We start from the raw sequence: 18942 nt of genomic DNA on the forward strand, positions 1-18942 counted from the left end.
AAAGAATTAGAATGAGAGGTTGGTGTGTTTCAGAAAGGGGCAAAAATGAGCCAAAGGAGAAGATCCTCCAACAGAGGGGTATCACCTGTCCTACCTACCTCTCTGAGCACACACCTCCTGAGGCTCCAGTTATGCCTGGGGGACCTGCAGGTGGCATATACATTCTCTGGCTCGTGGCCTGTCAGGGGCTCTATGCCACATGATCTGGTCTAGGCAGCCCCCCTGTAACTCTCCTTCAACTGGCAGCCACATGGCCTCAAGGCCGAGGCAGGTGAGCCTCACACCGTGTCCTGAATACTAACATCTGCTCCTGTTGGGGAATTTGGCTCAGGTGAGTTCCAGAGCCGCAGGCTGTTCCCTGCTTCCTCTGGTTGTGGACAGGCCAGGTTCGGGGTGAGGGGTATGGGAGCTGGCTCTGGAGGTATGAAAAAGCACAAACAGCCCTTTTCCTTACATGACGGGTGAGGAGTGGAGGCACCCAGGTTGTTCCTAGAGACCTCAGTTTCTAAAAGAATGCTGCCCTTCTTTTCTCAAGAGAAGGCCTGGCTGAAATGAATGACACAAATCAGTGAGGTAAACTTGTGGTAAGCTGAATAATGACCCCCAAATACGTCTACCTCTGAATCCCCAAACCTGTGAGTGTTGCCTTATATAGCAAAAGGGACTGTGCAGGTGTGATTATGATCTTGAGATGGAGAGGTTGTCTGGGCAGGCTGGATGCAGTCACAGTGGTGCTTATAAAAGTGATGCAGGAGGAGTCAGGAAGTAGGTGTGAGGATGAAACCAAAAGTCAGAGTGATTCTAGGACAGAACCATGAACCAAGGAATGCAGGGGCCTCCCAGAAGCTAGAAAAGGCATAGCAGGGAATTCATCCAAAAGGGACTAAGTCTGATGACATCGTGAATTTAGTCCAGTGGAATTGATTTCTAATTTCTAGTCTCCAGAACTCTAAGAGTTTGTGTTGTTTTAAGCCACTAAGTGTTAATTTGTCAGAGCAACAACAGGGAACTAATACAGATTCCAGTTTGGATCTGGGGACGACACTGTCAGCACCTCTGCCTTTTGGGATGACTATGAAATTATGTATCTCTCCCCTAAAATGGAATTTTGTATTGATCCATGAGCATTTATTGAGCATCTACTATGTGCCAAGCAGAGTTCTAGGCAAAGGGAATATAGCAAGAAAAAAAAAAAAACAGGTATATCTGCTTTCATGGGGCTTACATATTAATTGGAGAATCAGGCAATAACAACAAACAAAATAAGATTCTTTCAATTACTGGTCTCCAGGAATGCCTTTTGGAGGTGGTGACAGGTGAGCTGAGATTTGAACCATTAAAAAGACACAGCTGTGTGAGTACCTGGGGGAATGTATTTTGAAGCAAGTACATTTAGGCAGAGGGAACATGAAGAAGAGAGAGTGAATTTGGCTTGTTCAAAGAGTAGACAGCAAGTATGGCTGGAGCCGAAAATGTGAGGGGGAGAGGGAGACATCTGTGGGGCCAGACCTTTCAAAGTGTTGAAGGCGTGGTAGGCAGGCTAGATTTTATTCTAAAAGCAATAAAGATGCCATTATAGCAGCGGTCCCCAATCTTTTTGGCATCAGGGACGGGTTTCCTGGAAGACAATTTTTCCAAGGATGGGAGTGGGAAGGTGGGGGGGAAGTAGGAGAGTGTGGTTGGGGGGGGTGGTGTCAGGAGGGAAATGTTGTGAAACTAGGAAATAAGAAGTGGGATGAAACCATTGAACAGCACAGATCTAAAGCCAGATCATCAGGCATTTGATTCTCATAAGGAGCCAGCAACCTAGATTCCTCATATGCCCAGTTCACAATAGGGTTCAGGCTCCTATGAGAGTCTAATACCCAGGCGGAGCTCAGGCGGTAAAGCTCACTCACCGGGCGCTCACCTTCTGCTGTGCTGCTGGGCTCCTAACAGGACACCTACCCATACCGGTCAGTGATCAAGAGGCTGGGGACCCCTGCATTACATAATTAAACAACGTGCTGTTGTAAGTGCTTAGGGCTACGACTTTTTAAAAGATGGCCTCAGTGGCTGTATGGAATATGGAGGGGTTTAGGGTGAGTGCTGGGAGGGAGGTACAGAGGGGCAGCAAAAAGACCAGTTAGGAGACTTCAGCTGAGAAATGGCGGGTGACGGTCAGTGGAGAGGTGAAGGGAAGTGGGTGGAATCACATGGATGGATAAGCTACTTTTATGATAGTAAAAGAAGGCAGTTGAGCCCAGCACTTTCAGAGGTCAAGGCAGGTGCGTTGCCTGAGCTCAGGAGTCCAAGACCAGCCTGGGCAACAAGGTGAAACCTCATCTCTCCAAAAATACACAGAAAGTAGCTAGGCGTGGTGGCGCATGCCTGTAGTCCCAGCTACTTGCGGGGCTGAGACAGGAGGATCATTTGAGCCCAGGAGGTTGATGCTGCAGTGAGCCTTGTTCACGCCACTGCACTGAGTGGATTGATTCCAATAAAAGCATATATCATTGTGGTAGGGTAGGTGGAGGGCTGGATAGGGTAGCCTGGGTGACAGAGTGAGACCTGTCTCCAAAAAAAGAAAAAAAAAAAAAAGGAAGGAAGAAAGAAAAAGGCAGTTGTTGATGATTCTGGAGTGATTGCTGGAGTGAATGGGCCACTTACTGAGATGTGGAAGTCTGGGGACAGGTTTGGGATTTGATCGTTTTCTTACTGTGCCCAAATGAAGCGTAAGACAATCAATCCACCTCATTTGAAAGACTGAGCCAGACTCTCGGGACACCTAACCTGGTAGGAGACGGTAGCATAGTGGTTAAGTGCACAGTCTTCGGAGTGCGATTGCCTGGGATTGGTTGCATCTCAACAGCTTTCCACCTGTGTGATCCTGACTGGTTGCTTAACCTCTCTGTCCCTCATTTTTTCCCATCTATAAAATGGGGTTAATGAACCCCAGTTCAGTGATGGTGTGAGAACTAGATGAATGCCAAGCATGTTGCACACACTCATTGAATGTTGCTACTGTGGCTTCCCTTGCAGTCCTGTCTGAAATCCAGGTCACACAATTCTTCTAAGAGAGCACCAACCAGGAAAAAGAGATCATGAGTAAAACAGAGCCAAGGACCTTCAGAGGTTTTATTATCCAGCCCCACCCCTGCCCCACCTACCCTACCACAATATATATGCTTTTACTGGAATCAATCCCCTCAGAAAATGATGCCAGGATCTGGAAGATGAGCATCTTTTTTCCTGGTATTGGAGAAGCTACAGTTCTTCCTTGACTTTTGGTTTCTTCTTTCGCGTTGGAGGTCCCTTTGGTTTGGCCACCACCACCACCTCCTCAGATGTTTTCTTCTTCCCAGCGGACTCTTCCAGCTTGGATACATGCTTGGTCACGTTCTCCAGCTCAGGCGACTGCTGTTCAGGTAACTCTTTCTTCATCATAGGCACCTCCTTTTCCTTAGCTCGCACTTCCTCTTCTATCACTTCGTTTTGCTCAACAGACAATAGCTATGAAAGAAAAGGTGGAAAGAAGAAGGGAGGGAGGGAAGAAAGGGAGAAAGAAATAGATAAGAAATATGTGATCATTGTGGTTGTAGTAGTCAACGCTACTTCTTCTGAAAGTGCCCAGAGAGAATCAGTCTTTGGACTGCAGGGTTTTCATAGATGCTAAAGATCCATCTGGTTTGGGTGGTAAAATGCTCAACTGTGGTTTCACCCTTCAGGTAAGAGGATCTTGGGAGGAACCAAGGGTTCTAAGTCTATAGATGTGGCTCCTGCACCACTAGCTCCAGGACTGGACAAGTGACCAGTCTTAGCTAATGAGATCTCTGTCCAGGACATTTTCTGGGACATCTAAGAAGTAGTTGCTTGCTTTCTACACTGGGAGGATGTTAGTTTGGAGCTGTGGTGTAATCTTTGAACTTCTGTGGGGAAATGACTACTTGAGAATGAAACCAACATAGAGGAAAACAGAGATGGGAAGACAGAAAGCAAGCCTGGGTTCTGGATCCACCCACTCCTGATGTTCTACCAGTTATATGGGATAAATTCCCATCGTTGCTTAAAGCAAAGAGTAGTGTCTGGAATTTCCAGCAGAAAAGTCTTAATTAATACAGATGGCACCGTCCAGCAGAGGGCCTCACTGAGGCATGGCTAGGGGAGAAAGCGGGCTGTGGTCTCATGCATCAGGAGAGTAATACCAGAGGGCAGAATCCCACCAAGACATCTGGTCAGTCCCAGGGGAGCGGCCCAAGGCAAGCAGCTGTGTGTTACCTCAGAGCCTCGGTCTTTCTAGATGTTTCTAAAGTCTGCCCTTTCTGCTTCCCATAGTAAGTGCCTTTGAAATAAAGGTGACTAGTAGAGTCACCCAAACTGGATGGCTCTCCATCCATCCTCAACCATCTCCCGAGATTATGTAACTCTAAGCACACTCTTTTGTCGTCCATTGAATTCCTGGGGATTCTGTGTGGGACAGAATAATCCAAGGTGTTTCTGTTGCCCCTTACCTCATCCTCATCCTCAATGCTAGTTTTGACGTAGCTTTCCAGGAAGTCAGAGAAGCCCTTCAGTGTATGTTCTCCCTTATACAGGACAGCCTAGGAAGAAAATGGAACAGGGTCAGGATGGGATCCTCTTCCCGCAGAGGTGCTCGAGGATTGCTACCTAGGTAAACCCAGGGTCAAATTCCTAACAACCCCGAGTATGTTATACAGGTTCCTTAACTTGTCTTAGCCTCCAGTGCCACGGCTCCAAGGGAAGGATAATAAAAATGCCTCTGTCATAGGGTTGTTATGTAGTGGATGAAAGCATGGACTGTAAAACCACACAGCGAAGCCTTAAACTTTGGCTGCATTACTGCAGTGTGGTCTGGTTATTTAATTTCTCTGACTCAGTTTTCCCATCTCTAATATGGAGACAAAATAGTACCTACCTCGTAGGGTTGTTATAAGGATAAAATAAAGTGATGTACGTGAAGTATGGAAAACAGCACCTGGTTCGTGATGAGCACTATAGGCGTTTGTTATTATTATTATTGCTATCATAGTGACAATAATAAGAGGAAGAATAGTTATTTTCAAAAGCATCTGGCATATGGTCAGTGCTCCATTATCATACGTTCTCTTTCCCCCTTTTTTTTTTGAGACGGAATCTTGCTCTGTCACCAGGCTGGAGTGCAGTGGCGCGATCCCAGCTCACTGCAACCTCTGCCTCCTGGGTTCAAGCAATTCCTCTGCCTCAGCCTCCTGGGTACTTGGGACTACAGGCATGCGCCACCATGCCTGGCTAATTTTATATTTTTAGTAGAGATGGGGTTTACCATGTTGGCCAGGATGGTCTGGATCTCTTGACCTCATGATCCAACTGCCTCAGCCTCCTAATGTAATGAGATTACAGGCATGAGGCACCGCGCCCGACCCCCTTTCCTCTTTAGGAAAGTTCAGAAGCTTCTTCATGTCCACGGGTCACCCAAATTTCTTCAGATAATTTGAGATTATGACCTTAGCCTCATCCTCTCAGCCCAGCCTCAGTTGCACAACTCCCTGACATGCATCCTCTGCAGTGCAGACTGAGCAAAGAGTGGGTCACAATGGAATCTTGCCACAGTGCTGGGTCACCCTTCTGCCCACCTCTTTGTTCAGACTACACTTCCTACCTGTAGCACATAGTCCCCACCATTCTCCGGAGTACTGGGTCTGCATGGAGACTTGCAGCCATATCTGCCCTCCAGAATCTCTTGCTCCCCCTTGATTTCAATTGCATTCATCCATACTCTTCTAAGGAGCAGAAACCTGGGCTCACATTTCTTTGACTGATGCTCTTTCCCATGAATGGACATGGCATGGAGAGTGGGTTCTATCAACACTGGTTATGGCTGTTGACTGTAATCCCAAGGTGGAAATGACATTGTTTGTCTCTAGCATGTATTGTTTCCTTCATCTAGTAATACCCCACATCCAATATTCTCATGGAGATTCCTCCCACCTTATTTCATATAGTTAGGGTAGAGCTCAGCCCCAATACTAGTAGGAACCGTATAAACCAGGCTTGCCCATCAAAACATCCACATCCACTTGGCCACAGTGACTGGGTCAGGGATATGCAAGCTACACCCAATGATAGTGAGTCTCAGGACTTTGGTGCAAACTACTGGAAAATATTCTTTGAACTTGAATGTGAGAGGATGGATAGTGGCCGCAGCTGAGAATAAAACTGGTTTGGTAGAAAGCGCAGCTGGAGGTAGGGAGAAACTGAGTCCCTGATAATAACATAACATTGTTTTCAGCCATGTGTGTCCCAAGAGCCCCTCACTTGTTGAGAGTCGGTGGGAAACAGCCTGAAGAATGGGTACCGGTCCAGGTACATCAGCTGAATGTCATTTGCTGTGATGTCGATCTTGGCAATGATGATCGTGGAGTGGTTTTGATACTTTCGGCCTAGTTCCTCCAACAGCGGGAACAACATCTTGCACTTTTTAGACCAGGGTGCATCTGGAAGAGAAGGGCCATGGCTCAGACTCACATTGATGAAGATCCAGAAAGCTGGCGCCACCCAACACATGGCATCGCTGTGTTCCACTTGTGGTCCTGCTGTTTTGCCAATTGCACTCCCTCTTTCTTTTAATCATATATCAGGTTATGTTTACATTTCAGCCATAGTACCTGATTGTTATTCGATAAATTAGAAAAAGATAGCTTTGGCCGGGTGCGGTGGCTCACGCCTATAATCCCAGCACTTTGGGAGGCTGAGGCTGGTGGAACACAAGGTCAGGAGTTCAAGACCAGCCTGACCAATGTGGTGAAACCACATCTCTACTAAAAATACAAAAATTAGCCTAGCATGGTGGCATGCGCCTGTAATCCCAGCTTCTCAGGAGGCTGAGGCAGGAGAATCACTTGAACCTGGGAGGAAGAGGTTGCAATGAGCTGAGATTGCACCACTGCACTCCAGCCTGGGTGACAGAGAAGGACTCCACCTCAAAAACGAAACAAAAAAAAAGAAAAAGAAAAAAATAGCTTAGTTCTCTTCTACCTAAATACTAACACTTTTGGTGTGTTCATGTTTTCTTTTATTTTTTTGTTTTGCTTTTTAGAGGCAAGGTTTTGCTATGTTGCCCAGGTTGGGCTCAAACTCAAACTCCTGGGCTCAAGAAATCCTTCCATCTCAGCTTCCTGAGTTGCTGGGGCTACAGGCTTGTGCCACTGTGCCCAGCTTGCTTTTTTTCTTTTTTTCAAATTCCTTTCTTTTAACATAGTGTTCCACTCTAGTAGAAGAAGAAAGCCAAGAACAATATTTATGCTAGATGACTTTTTATGTTATGCCGAAAAGTGTGTGTGTGTGTGTGCGTGTGTATGTGTGCGCGCATATGCATTATAGCACAGGGGTTTTTCACAATAGAAGTTTGGGAACTTGCCCAAAGTTATGCAGTAATTTCACTTTTCAGATCAGAGTAGTTAAGCAGAAGAAGTGGGGTTTAAAGACAGGCTGCTTTGACTAGTGACCACTATACCACAGGTAGAGATTAATATAACATAACATATATATGTTATGTTATGTCATGTCATGTATATGCAATTACATGTCATGTCATTATACATATAAAATTCAGTGGAGGAGAATATCCCCAAGAAGTGTGACAGGTATAGTAACTACTCATGAGTAACTACTCTTGGACAGGGGACACTGAACTTTCTTGTGGACAGTTCTTTGGTCTTTGAATGTGGTCCAGGCTCCTGGGCCTCTGGAAACCAGAGATCTGCTCCAATCCAAGGGAAAGCAAACCTTACCTGCTTGTCCTTCTATTAGAGCTCAAAGCTCAGTTTCTGGCTCTGGAAGAGAAATGGCCTCAAAAGCCCCCAGACACACCATCTTCGGATGATCATCCCCCATTTACAAGCCAAGTGTCTTCATGGCCATCCCCGCTGCCTGCAGCATCTCTGGCAGCCCCACTAGCACTCAGCGGGTCCTGGGTCAGAACAGGAGGGGGCATAATGGTTGCAGCCCCAGGGGGCCAATCCCGTAGCACTACTTCCAAGAAAATGAAGCTGATTTTGCCTTTTATCAAAATGAAATGGACAGTCTCATAACTCTGGTGTGACGTAAGTACAGAATGGCTGCACCTAGGTAGCGGATCTTGGTGATTCAGCCACAGACCTTAAGCACCTCGCTCTGTGAATAAGAGTCCCTTTCAGAGTGATTGTAAAAGGACTGCATGATGCAGTGTAGCCCTTGCCTTACCCTCAAGAAAGTAATAGCATCAGAGCTTGCGTTAAACTTCTTGTCTTGCTACTTACTGTGTGACCTAGGGTAAGGTCATTAACCTCTCTGAGGTGGGGTTCCCTGATCTGTGACATGGGGAAAACCAGCATACCTTCCTCACAAACTTGTCACACAGCTCCTTAGAGGAGGTGTGTCAATAGCAAACTCATGCTTGACTCATTGTAAGGGCTCATTAAATGTTAAAATAAAGAGATGTCTGAAGGAACTTCAGTATCACCTTTCTCTGTGTCTCAGTGTGGGAGAGAACATCTCTGGCTTTTTCTCTCACGTGCAAATCAGAAACAATGGGAAAAGGGCAATAGTTCTTAGGCGAGCCCTGGAAGTAATTATAATAATAGAAATAACAACAGCAGTAGCAATTTTCACTTATCAAGTGCTTACAAAATGTCAGACGGGCTAAGTACTGTACATGAAGGATTGGGGTCCCCAACTCCTATGGGCCATTTGACAAGTAATCTAAAGCCAGAAGCAAAGAAATCCTGTACAGCAGTTAGGAGTGTAGGTGCTAGAATCAGATGCCTAAATTCAGATCCCAGTTCCAGCACTTATTGGCTGCAAGATACTGGAAAAAAATGTCTTCACCTTCCTGAGACTCTATTTAATCATCTGCAAAGTCAGAGCAATAAAAGTAGCTACTTTCAAAAGGATGTTGTAAGGAATAAATGAGATAATGTATGCAATGGCTTAGAATAAAGCCCAATATACTACAGCATCCAATCAAACATTGTTAGCCATCAGCATTATTGCTTTTAGAAATAGCCACAGACCTGGGTTATATGGAAGGCATTGCATACATTCTAAGAATTACATTTCTTGGGGACAGAGTTGCATTGTTCCTGATAGCATCTTGAGTCAATCTCTTTGGGTATCTGAAGACCATCCTTGGCATGGTGCATTGATGGGTTTTAGAGATTTCAGTGCCAAAGAATTCAGGAGAAACAGTTGAAACATAATTTTGGCACCTGTTGCCTCCCAACCCCTCTTGAAGGTACTTACAGAACATCACAAACACGTCCTTTTCTTTGTCAAAGACGACTATGTTGAAGTTCTTCCCCACGAGCTGCTTAACAAATCCCTGGTCCCAGTGTTTTGGAATCTCTTCACTGGATTGATGTTTCTAGGAAGCACATTTGAAAGGTCTAAGAATCTTCAGAAAGGGTTTCGAAGTTGTGGGCCTCCCCACCCTGACTGGAAACAGCTAAAGGTTTTCTTGTGTCTTTTCACAAGAGCCTTAGAAAAGAGTTTGAAATACTGAGATGGATCATGAGCTTGATGTCAACCCTGGATGGTTCAGGGCAATTTGCGGTCAGGGGACTAAGGAGCAGACAAAGCTTGAAACTGGGATAGATTTCTCAGATTTTATAAAAAGAAGCTTTAAACCGGGTGCAGTGGCTCACGCCTGTAATCACAGCACTTTGGGAGGCCAAGGCAGGCGGATCATGAAGTCAGGAGTTTGAGACCAGCCTGGCCAACATGGTAAAACCTCGTCTCTACTAAAAAAAGAAAAAATACAAATATTAGCTGGGTATGGTGGCATGCACCTGTAATCCCAGCTACTCGGGAGGCTGAGGCAGGAGAATTGCTTGAACCCGGGAGGCGGAAGTTGCAGTGAGCAAAGATTGTGCTACTGCACGCCAGGCTGGTTGACAGAGCAAGACTTCATCTCAAAAAAAAAAAAAAAAAAATTAGTTGTCCTCAATTACTCTAAGAATCAAGATCAAGACCACTTACATGACTTATGAAACCTTGATCACACTTTGATTGGTCCCTGCAATAAAGGAAGTCTTCTCTTTTCTTTCCTCAGCCATGTTGGTCTTCAGTTTATCCAAATGGCCAACCTTCCTCCCAGCTCAGGCCTTTGTTAACGCTGTTCCTTCCGGCTGACAGGCCTCCCCACTCCTGATTCCTACCCTCCCTTCTTCATCTGGGTAACTCAAAATGTATGCCTCAGAATGGCCCAAGGGAGGACTTCCTTGACCCTCCCCTGGTCTAGATGAGGACTCGCTGCCATGAATTCTCATAATACTCAGTACTTTTTCTTGTATCACTTATTCACGTTTACTATTTATATTTATTTTTCTAGTTATTTGATTAATGTGTCTCTACCATACTAGATGGAATGTCAGAAGAGATTTTTCTTTCCTTGCCATTGAGTATCCACTGCCTGCTACATAGTAGATCCTCAATAAATGTTTTGCAAATGAATGAACAAAAAATGAGCTCAGCTTTTGCTTCTCTTTGAAGTGTTGGAAATCTCAAAACAAATCTTTTATCTACAATCATTGCCTCCTGAATGTCTCCTGAATCCACATCCTTTTCTCCATCTGCGCAGTTACTGACCAAATCCAGGTTGCCTCTGTCTCTCATCTCAATTGCCAGAAGAACCTCCAGATGTTCTCCCCGCATCTCCTCCCAGTTCTCCCACACCTTTATTCTTTATAAGCAGGGCTCTATTTTCACCAAATCTGGCTTCTAACATTGCTCTTAGGAAACCAAATTCTTCTTTTTTTTTTTTTTTGGAGACAGAATCTCACTCTGTCACCCAGGCTGGAGTGCAGTGGTGGCATCTGGGCTCACTGCAACCTCCACCTCCTGGGTTCAAGTGATTCTCCTGCCTCAGGCTCCTGAGTAACTGGGACTACAGGTGTGTGCCACCATGCCCGGCTAGTGTTTTGTAGTTTTTGTAGAGATGGGGTTTCACCATGTTGGTTCTTACTATGCAGCCTCTGTCTGGCTCACAGCCTCTTCTTCCACAGGGTCCTCCCTCACCGCACCCCCTCCATCCTCTGGAAAGCACTTAAAGATTCTGTCAGTGGGAGCACAAATGGGGCAGCCATGGGGCATGGGAGATAGAAGATGGTGACAATTGTGGGAAATGGCTCAGATCAGGTGGATCTCATAGGTCTTGTAGAGGATGCCCATCTCTGCTCTAATAGCATAAGAAGACATGTTGGCCTTTCAGAGGAAGACAGACACCACCTCAGATCTAACTGCAAGGGGGACAGAGAGAGGATGGGTAGTATTCCAGGTAGGATTTAAGACATGGTGATGGAAAGTGAGGAGGACCCAATGTGAAGACATCTATTTTCTTAGTGATCTAGGGGTAGAGTGCTCGGCCGAGAGTGGGTGGGAATGGGATATGAGGACAGGGACACTCTGAGATTTAAAAATGAACACACTAACAGAAATTTCCATGTGGATGCCAGGACTTTTCTCAAAGTCCATGGGAGGCTAGTTTGCAATGCCATGAAGCCAGCTACCCTCGTGGTGATGTTGGTCTGGAAGCAGGGAAGTTAAGGGGGTTCAGCCAGAGTTGGAACTTTGCCTAGTGAGTACTATGGGGTGTAGAGGAGGTGGAAGATGGAGGGGATAAAAGAGTTAAGGGAATCATCATCAGAGCAATGAATGATGGAATGCAAGTTCGCAGACGGGGTACTAAAGAGAAATGGGATCGGGAGGTTGGGGACAATGAGAAGGATGAGGAATCGTAGCTATGTGTGTCCTGGAGGGAAAGTCAGGCATTGGGAGGTGCTGCAATCTCCAGGTTGTGGGCATGGGAGCAGGGAACCGACATGGCATGGACACATCAGCTGCTGGAGGAGACCAGGGTTGTGGACACTGACATCTCTGGAAATGATGGCAGAGTTGGGGCTTAGGGAAAGGCTGCCATCAGGAGCTTAGGTCCTCGGAGAGTGAAGGGAGATAGTCAGAGGGCAGCAACAAGGGGGTGAGAGCACAGGGTCAAAAAGCATGAGATCCAAGGCATCTGGGTTTCTAAAGGTGAAAGAACGAGAATGGGTTGGAAGTGGAAAGAAGGACAGCAGCCTCACCACTTGGCCCATGAAAATGCTGTGCACACAAGACAGCTTCCATAGAGACAGCTGCAGGGGCAGCTATCTCTCTGGGGGAATGGACAAAAGGCAGTAGAGGACTCAGGTAAGGGGACCATCATTTGGGTTTGTCTGGAGAGTCTCAATTTACTTCTATTGTTCCAGATTTTTTTGGGGATGGGGGGAGAGGTCTTCCTCTGTGGCCCAGGCTGGAGTGCAGTGGTGTGATTGTAGCTCACTGTAGCCTTGATATCTAGGCTCAAGCAATGCTCCTGCCTCAGCCTCCTAAGTATCTGAGACTACAGATGCACACCACCACACCTGGCTAATTTTTAAATTTTTTGTCAAGATGGGATCTTGCTGTGTTGGCCAGGCTGGTCTTGAACTCCTGGGCTCAAGTGAGCCTCTTGCCTCAGGCTTGCAAAGTGCTGGCATTACAGGCATGAGCCACCACAGCTGGCCCATTCCAGAATCCTTACTCCCATAATGTCCCAATTTGGAAAATAAATAATATGGTTACCTTACTCAGCAGAGTAGCTGTGGAGACACAGACAGTGGGTGACTAGACTACGTGTTCCATGTGTTTCTGCAGCCTCTCCTTCCTGCTAGCAAAATAGATGAGCCCCCTTCTAACCCCATCCAACCAAAAGGACCCTAAAGCTTTTGAGGCTAAGTCCTGATTGCCCTGTGGCTCCATCCCCCTTCTCCTCCTCAAAGCAAGCATATGCTCTTGGACCAAGTAGATCTTTCACATTGGAGGTGATAGGAGAAGAAGAGCCTCCTTTCAGAGGGCAAGTTAACCCTACTGAGTGCCTGCATTTCTATGGTGAATTCCTGCAAAGGAAATGCCTCCACTTTACAACTAAGAATGAGTGGAGGAACTAAAGGCTTGGGATAGGTCAGAAGTTGGATAGATTTGAGGTGGGGAGATGGGGGATTTCCCCACATTGAGCCACAAAGTTGATCTTTATTCTGCCTCCACATACAGGTGAGGAGAATGATCAAAGCCAGCAGAATTATGAGAAGGAGATGATTTTGAGGTTCTGGATAAACCTTGTCCAAGAACAAACCTACCTTGGCATTTTTACTCAGGAAGCTACGGCCAAATTTCTTCAGGTTTTCATAAGTTATGTCATCCGAAGGCATTTTGTACCTGGCGTCAGAACTCAAGTTTAGGATTTGGACAGATGGTATATCGACCTCTGTGACCCGGAAATACTCAATGACACGTCTATTTCTGGGTTCGTCTGCATTCACAAGGATGAAAAGGATCTGCCAAAGAAAATGAAACCCTTGTCTCTCTGGATCCTTTGCCAGAGAAAAACTGTTGGAAGGCTGTGGACTAAGGGGATGCACATGGTGGGGTCTGTGGAGCACCTCTGCAAAATGTAACGAAGGCAGGTGCAGCTCTGCACCGAAATGCATGGCAGGCGGTAGCCACCAGCCTGGCTTTAGCCTCCTTGCACTGTGCTCCATCTACACAATTTCAGGAGGTCAGGAAGCCCTGAGCTTTCATTCTGTTTCATTCTGTTTCAAACTGTTTCATCAGTTTCGTGATCTGTAAAATGATTATCACAGTGCCTATCTTCTAGGCAGTGAGAATTCTGTGAGAATTAAACAGGACAATGTATGGAAAGGATTAGTTCAGGGACTGGCAGGTAGAAAGTGTTCAATATGTGACAGTTATTATTATTCAAAATTATTCTATCAAGGAAATTCATGACTTCATTCATTCATTCATTCATTCATTCAACAAACATTCATGGAGTGCCTACTATGTGTGAGCCATTTTACTGAGCACTGAGGACACAACCATGCCCAAAGCAGACAAAATCCTGCCCTCAGGGAGCTTATGTTCTAGTGGAGAAGACAGACAACAAATGAGTGAATGAACTTATAAAATCAAACAGCAATGAGTGCCAATTAGACAATAAAACAGGGCAATGTGATAGAGAGTAACTGCCCAGATGGGGTAAGGTAGGGGCTCAGGATTAGGTAGGGTGGTCAAGAGGAGAACCTGAGGAGGTCACATTTCAACTGGGATATAGTAGATAGTAACAAGTCACACAACAGTATTCCGGGTGGTGGAAACTGCCAGTGCAAAGGCCTGAAGACAAAACAAACACCTAGAGAGCTTACCGTGTTCTGGGAGTAGAAAAGAAACGTCAGTGTGGCTTCATCAGAGGTGTTTAAACCAGAGCAACTTCATCTTGAATACAGGCTGGGTAAAATGAGGCTGAGACCTATGGGGCTGCTTTTCCAGACGGTTTAGGCATTCTTAGTCACAGAATGAGATAGGAGATTGGCACAAGATACAGGTCCTGAAGACCTTGCTGATAAAACAGGTTGCAGTAAAGAAGCCGGCCAAAACCCACCAAAACCGAGATAGTGACGAGAGTGATCTCTGGTTGTCCTCATTGCTACACTCCCACCAGCGCCATGACAGTTTACAAATGCCATGGCAATGTCAGGAAGTTACCCCATATGGTCTAAAAAAGGGAAGCATGAATAACCCACTCCTTGTTTAGCATATCATCAAGAAATAACCATAAAAATGGGCAACCAGCTGCCCTCGGGGCTGCTCTGTCTATGGAACAGCCATTCTTTATTCCTTTACTTTCCTAACAAACTTGCTTTCACTTTACTCTACGAACTGGCCCTGAATTCTTTCTGGTACGAGATCCAAGAATCCTCTTTTAGGGTCTGGATCAGGACCCCTTTCCAGTAACAGCTTCATCACCATGAGGGAGAGAGACAAAAGAGACAAGGTCAGAGCCTGTCGAAGATGAGGTCAGAGATCCAGTAAGGAGCCTGGGTTTAGTCTGAACATAATGGTGGGCCACTGAAGGATGGTAAGCTAGAAAGTGACATGCTAAAAATTTTGAGAAGGTCATTCTGGTTGCAGAGAAGAAGCAAAAGTGGAAGTAGGGAGATGAGTTGGAGGCAACTGCTGCAGCCACCTAGGGTCAGATACTTTCAGTTCATTCATTCATCAGATTAAAGGCCCCACTGCGTGCTCCTCTTCTAGGTGCCAGGGAAATTGAAAAACACAGCAAACATATTAAAACCATCCTTGTGTACTTTCAACAAATATTTGCTGCCTTCTGTTGGCACTGGAGCACAGAGGTGAGCAAGATAAGAGGTGCAATCTGTTGAAATAGTATCCATTCAACTGTTCATCGTTGGCTGTGAAATGGATCACAATTTATAAATGGCATTTGGGAAACTCACTAGGGTGACTGCAATTTAGAAGTTCGTCTTCTGATGTAAGCCAAAGTAAATACCAGGAAGATTAAAGAGTTAAAAAGAATGGAAGAAAATAATGGCTAAGCATTGACTACTGTAAAATCGGAGAAATAGAGAAAAAGCAATCGGGTTGCAATCAATTTAACTATATCCAAAAACTTGGAGTAAAATTGGAAAAAAACAGCCCCCAAGAAATATATTTAACAAGAGGAATTCTTTCTGTGATTCGAACCATCTTTTTTGAAAATAATGTGGTGGGATGTAGCATGAACATTATATATGTTATACTCTAGTGGCTTTATTTTAGGTTACAAAGTTCTCAATTGTTTTATTTAATTTCAGATTAATTTTTTTTTCAAAAGAGAAAAAAACCCTGCCATGATTCTACTTCCTGTAAAGATGAAGAGAAAAATTAATGAAACAGTTTCCATAGTTCAGGTACTGCTAACTACCTTAAATACAGGAATAACTTAGGGGAAACGTTTGTTTCTAATGGTGATGATGACGATAATAAAAAGCATCATTGATTGTAAAGCTCATGCTTTACATATATATTTTCTAATTCTTACTACAACTGTCCATTTCATACATGAGGAGACCTCAATATGGGGTTAAGAAACTCACCTGAGTGTAGTTTGTCAGAGAAAGAGAATTTGAACTTGGGTCTGTACAATGTTAAAGCCCAGAATCTTAGCAATTACTTGCCAGATAATCTGAAAGCCCCACCTTCAGGCTTTCATGTTCCCTGACCTCAGACAGCAGTGGTCTTTCCTCCCCCCACCTCCCGGCCAAATGATAACACTCTTAGTGTATGGAGTCCACTTAGTGATCCATCAAAAAGCAGGCAAACCTTCATGTTCTCAGAGTAGACTTATTACAAAGATGAGCGAAGGAGTGTAGATTTGGCATGAAGAGACACTGGGCAGGAAGAATGGAGGAGGCATATTTAAAATTAAATAGTAAATGATATGAGGCGTTGACATGCGGATCAGAAAACCGGCAGGCAATTGCACATGCCGATCTTTCCTGATTCAATTTATAATAAGCAGGGCAGGCAAACGCCCTCAGGGTCTGTAGGCTTTGAATCCTCATCCTGGAGTCCCAAAGAGCAATGGCGCACTCTACAAACCTTGTTTTGGAATTCCTTTGACGCCAGCTTATAATGCTGAATTATGATTCCAAATGACTCCGAGCTTTTGGAGACGAAGAGCAGCATGTGACTCATGATGTACAACTCGTAAATCAGATCCTTATTCTGAAATGACCGGGAAAGTATGTCATCCCAAGCACACACAGTGGCCCCAGTTCCCCTTCCTCTGGGGACGCTTTACTCACTGACCTCAGCGTTGTATTCGATCACAAAATCTGTAAGGTGCTGTTTTATGACACGATTGAGTTCCTGTTTGTTGGTACTGTCATTAATAAGTTCTTGGCGGTTCACGATTTTTCCCTTGGACCAAAGGAGAAACACATTGGAGGACAGTAGCTTTCGTGATATAGCCATTTAATAAATAAAAATAGCACCATTTTCTCCTTGGATGAAAAGAAAGCACTGAGGAATGGTGTCAGGTGTAGTCTGTAATGTAGGTAGTGAATAACTAGGAAGGGCTGCTCAGATTAGTCTGTGGGTGGAATCTGGGTAGGTGAGAGTCATGAAAATCTCAGATCTGTGGCAGGCCACAAGGAGTGTAATTGACTTAATGGCCCCAGCCATTGTCATGCTCTGTAATCCATCAAATATTAAAATATCGGTGCCAGGGCTAAGCAATTTCTCACATACTATTCCAACTAATGACTGACAGCTCATTCCTATTAGGACAAGCCCGGTCTCAGGAGATTCAGGACTTCACTGACAGGTGTTAAATCAAGCTTAGCCTAAAGCTGCCTCCTTACATGTTTTAAGTTTGGCCTAAACGTTTCTCTATACATAGTGAACTATAACCTAAATGGAGGTGTAAATAGACCGTCATAGCCTACACTTGTGCCAATCACTGAGTTTTGGCCAATCAAAGGTGGCCAACTGTTCAATCATTGTTAAACTAAGGCGAACACTGAGCTGTAACCAATCCTGCCTGCTGTTTCTGAACCTCACTTCTGTTTTTTGTACATCACTTTGCTTTTTCTGTCCATAAATCTTCTTCCACCATGTGGCTTTGCTGGAGTCTGTCTGAGCCTACTCTGGCTTGGGAGGCTGCCTGATTCATGAATTGTTCTTTGCTCAACTAAGCTCTTGAATTTAACTTGTCTAAAGTTTTTCTTTTATCATTATTATTCTTTTTATTTCTTGTTTTTCTTTTTGAGACAGGGTCTCATTCTGTTGCCCAGGCTGGAGTGCAGTGGTTTAATCAGCGCACTGCAGCCTCAACCTCCCAGATTCAATCAATCCTCCTGCCTCAGCTTGCTGAGGAGCTAGGACTACAAGCACTTGCCACCATGCCTGAATAACTTTTTTTTTTTTTGTAAAGATGTAGTCTCACTATACCGCCCAGGCTGGTTTCGAACCCTGGGCATAAGGCTTCTTCCCTCATTTTATACTCTTGATCTAGGATGGTATCAATAAAGATAGAAATTAATGATTAAAGAGATATTTTGGTTATAAAATCAGTAGGGTTGTGGTGATGGATTGCCTATGAGAGGTGAAGGAGAGGGAAGTGTTAGAATGTTGGCTGGGTTTTCTGACTTGTTTAACTGGATGGGAGAGGTGGTTGCATCATTCCTTGAGCAAGAGAAAACACTGGGAGAGGACCTGGAGAGGAGATTATGACTTTGGGCTTAGCCATGTTGAGACATCTGGTTGCACATAAAGGTCTGCAGATTAGAGAAATCTCACTGGAGATGGATATTTATAAGACATGTGCGTGTAGCATAGATGGTAACTGCTGATGAAGGGTAGAAGGGGAAGCATGGTGTAGAAGAAAAGAGGGCATAGGATTGAGCCTTGATGAACTGCATTTACTGGTTAAATAAAGAGAAGAAGCTTAAATGGCTAGAAAGGCTGGAGTCACACTGGGAGACCGTGACTTCACAGAAGTCAACTAGTCCAATGCCACTGAGCTCACAAGTGGCAGAACCAGAATTTGTACCCAAAGCTCATACGATTCCACTACTTTGAACTAGAGACCCCCTCACTAGCAATAGGATCAAAATCCTACCTTTTTGAACACCAGGATGCTGTCAAGGGTGACGTGGAAACGCCCAATGGCATTGCCAATCGTTATGACTCCAAACGTGAGCTCTGGAAAGTCTTTGATCACATCATAGAACAACTCTGCTACTTCTTCCTCTAAATCCTGTTTGGGAAAGGATATTTGGAAAGGCTTCGGTAGAAATCAAGGTGCCTGGCTTATATAAGGGAAAGACGGCAGTGGTGGCTGATTTGTCTCTTCACTTTTTCAAGTACTGGGGTTTGGCTGGGTCACCCAAATCCTCTTTCGTGAGTATTTCATACTCAAAACGCTTCTCTGGCTATAACTAAAGCCAAAATAGGCAAGCCCTCAGAGATCAACGAAGAGAATTGATAAATGTGACCTTTTCCAATCGCTAGAGTAAAGGCTGTTCTAGCCCAGTGATTGAGACTTTTAACATTTATTCCTTAGTTACTTTC

At 44.9% G+C, this 18942-nt stretch overlaps 1 protein-coding gene and 1 long non-coding RNA gene across 2 annotated transcripts in view; one reads left to right on the forward strand and one right to left on the reverse strand.

Annotated features, from left to right (window-relative positions):
* The first annotated feature begins 454 nt into the window (after positions 1 to 454).
* On the forward strand, positions 455 to 13799 carry LOC135968714 (uncharacterized). Its single transcript, XR_012429350.1, has 3 exons — positions 455 to 584; positions 3291 to 3407; positions 13081 to 13799. It is a non-coding gene; the product is annotated as an uncharacterized lncRNA (long non-coding RNA).
* PDILT (protein disulfide isomerase like, testis expressed) overlaps positions 3090 to 18942 on the reverse strand; it is a 39570-nt gene continuing 23717 nt past the window's right edge. Inside the window, exons 4-11 of the mRNA XM_005591393.4 lie at positions 18491 to 18628; positions 16678 to 16788; positions 16468 to 16593; positions 13167 to 13364; positions 9259 to 9379; positions 6295 to 6473; positions 4491 to 4580; positions 3090 to 3492 (exon numbers count right to left, since the gene is read on the reverse strand). Of these exons, the coding sequence (XP_005591450.3) occupies positions 3247 to 3492; positions 4491 to 4580; positions 6295 to 6473; positions 9259 to 9379; positions 13167 to 13364; positions 16468 to 16593; positions 16678 to 16788; positions 18491 to 18628 (1209 nt within the window). The 3' untranslated portion in view covers positions 3090 to 3246. The remainder of the gene's footprint in view (positions 3493 to 4490; positions 4581 to 6294; positions 6474 to 9258; positions 9380 to 13166; positions 13365 to 16467; positions 16594 to 16677; positions 16789 to 18490; positions 18629 to 18942) is intronic.

This window comes from Macaca fascicularis, chromosome 20 (assembly GCF_037993035.2).
Source record: "Macaca fascicularis isolate 582-1 chromosome 20, T2T-MFA8v1.1".
In the NCBI taxonomy this organism is placed as follows: Eukaryota; Metazoa; Chordata; class Mammalia; order Primates; family Cercopithecidae; genus Macaca; species Macaca fascicularis.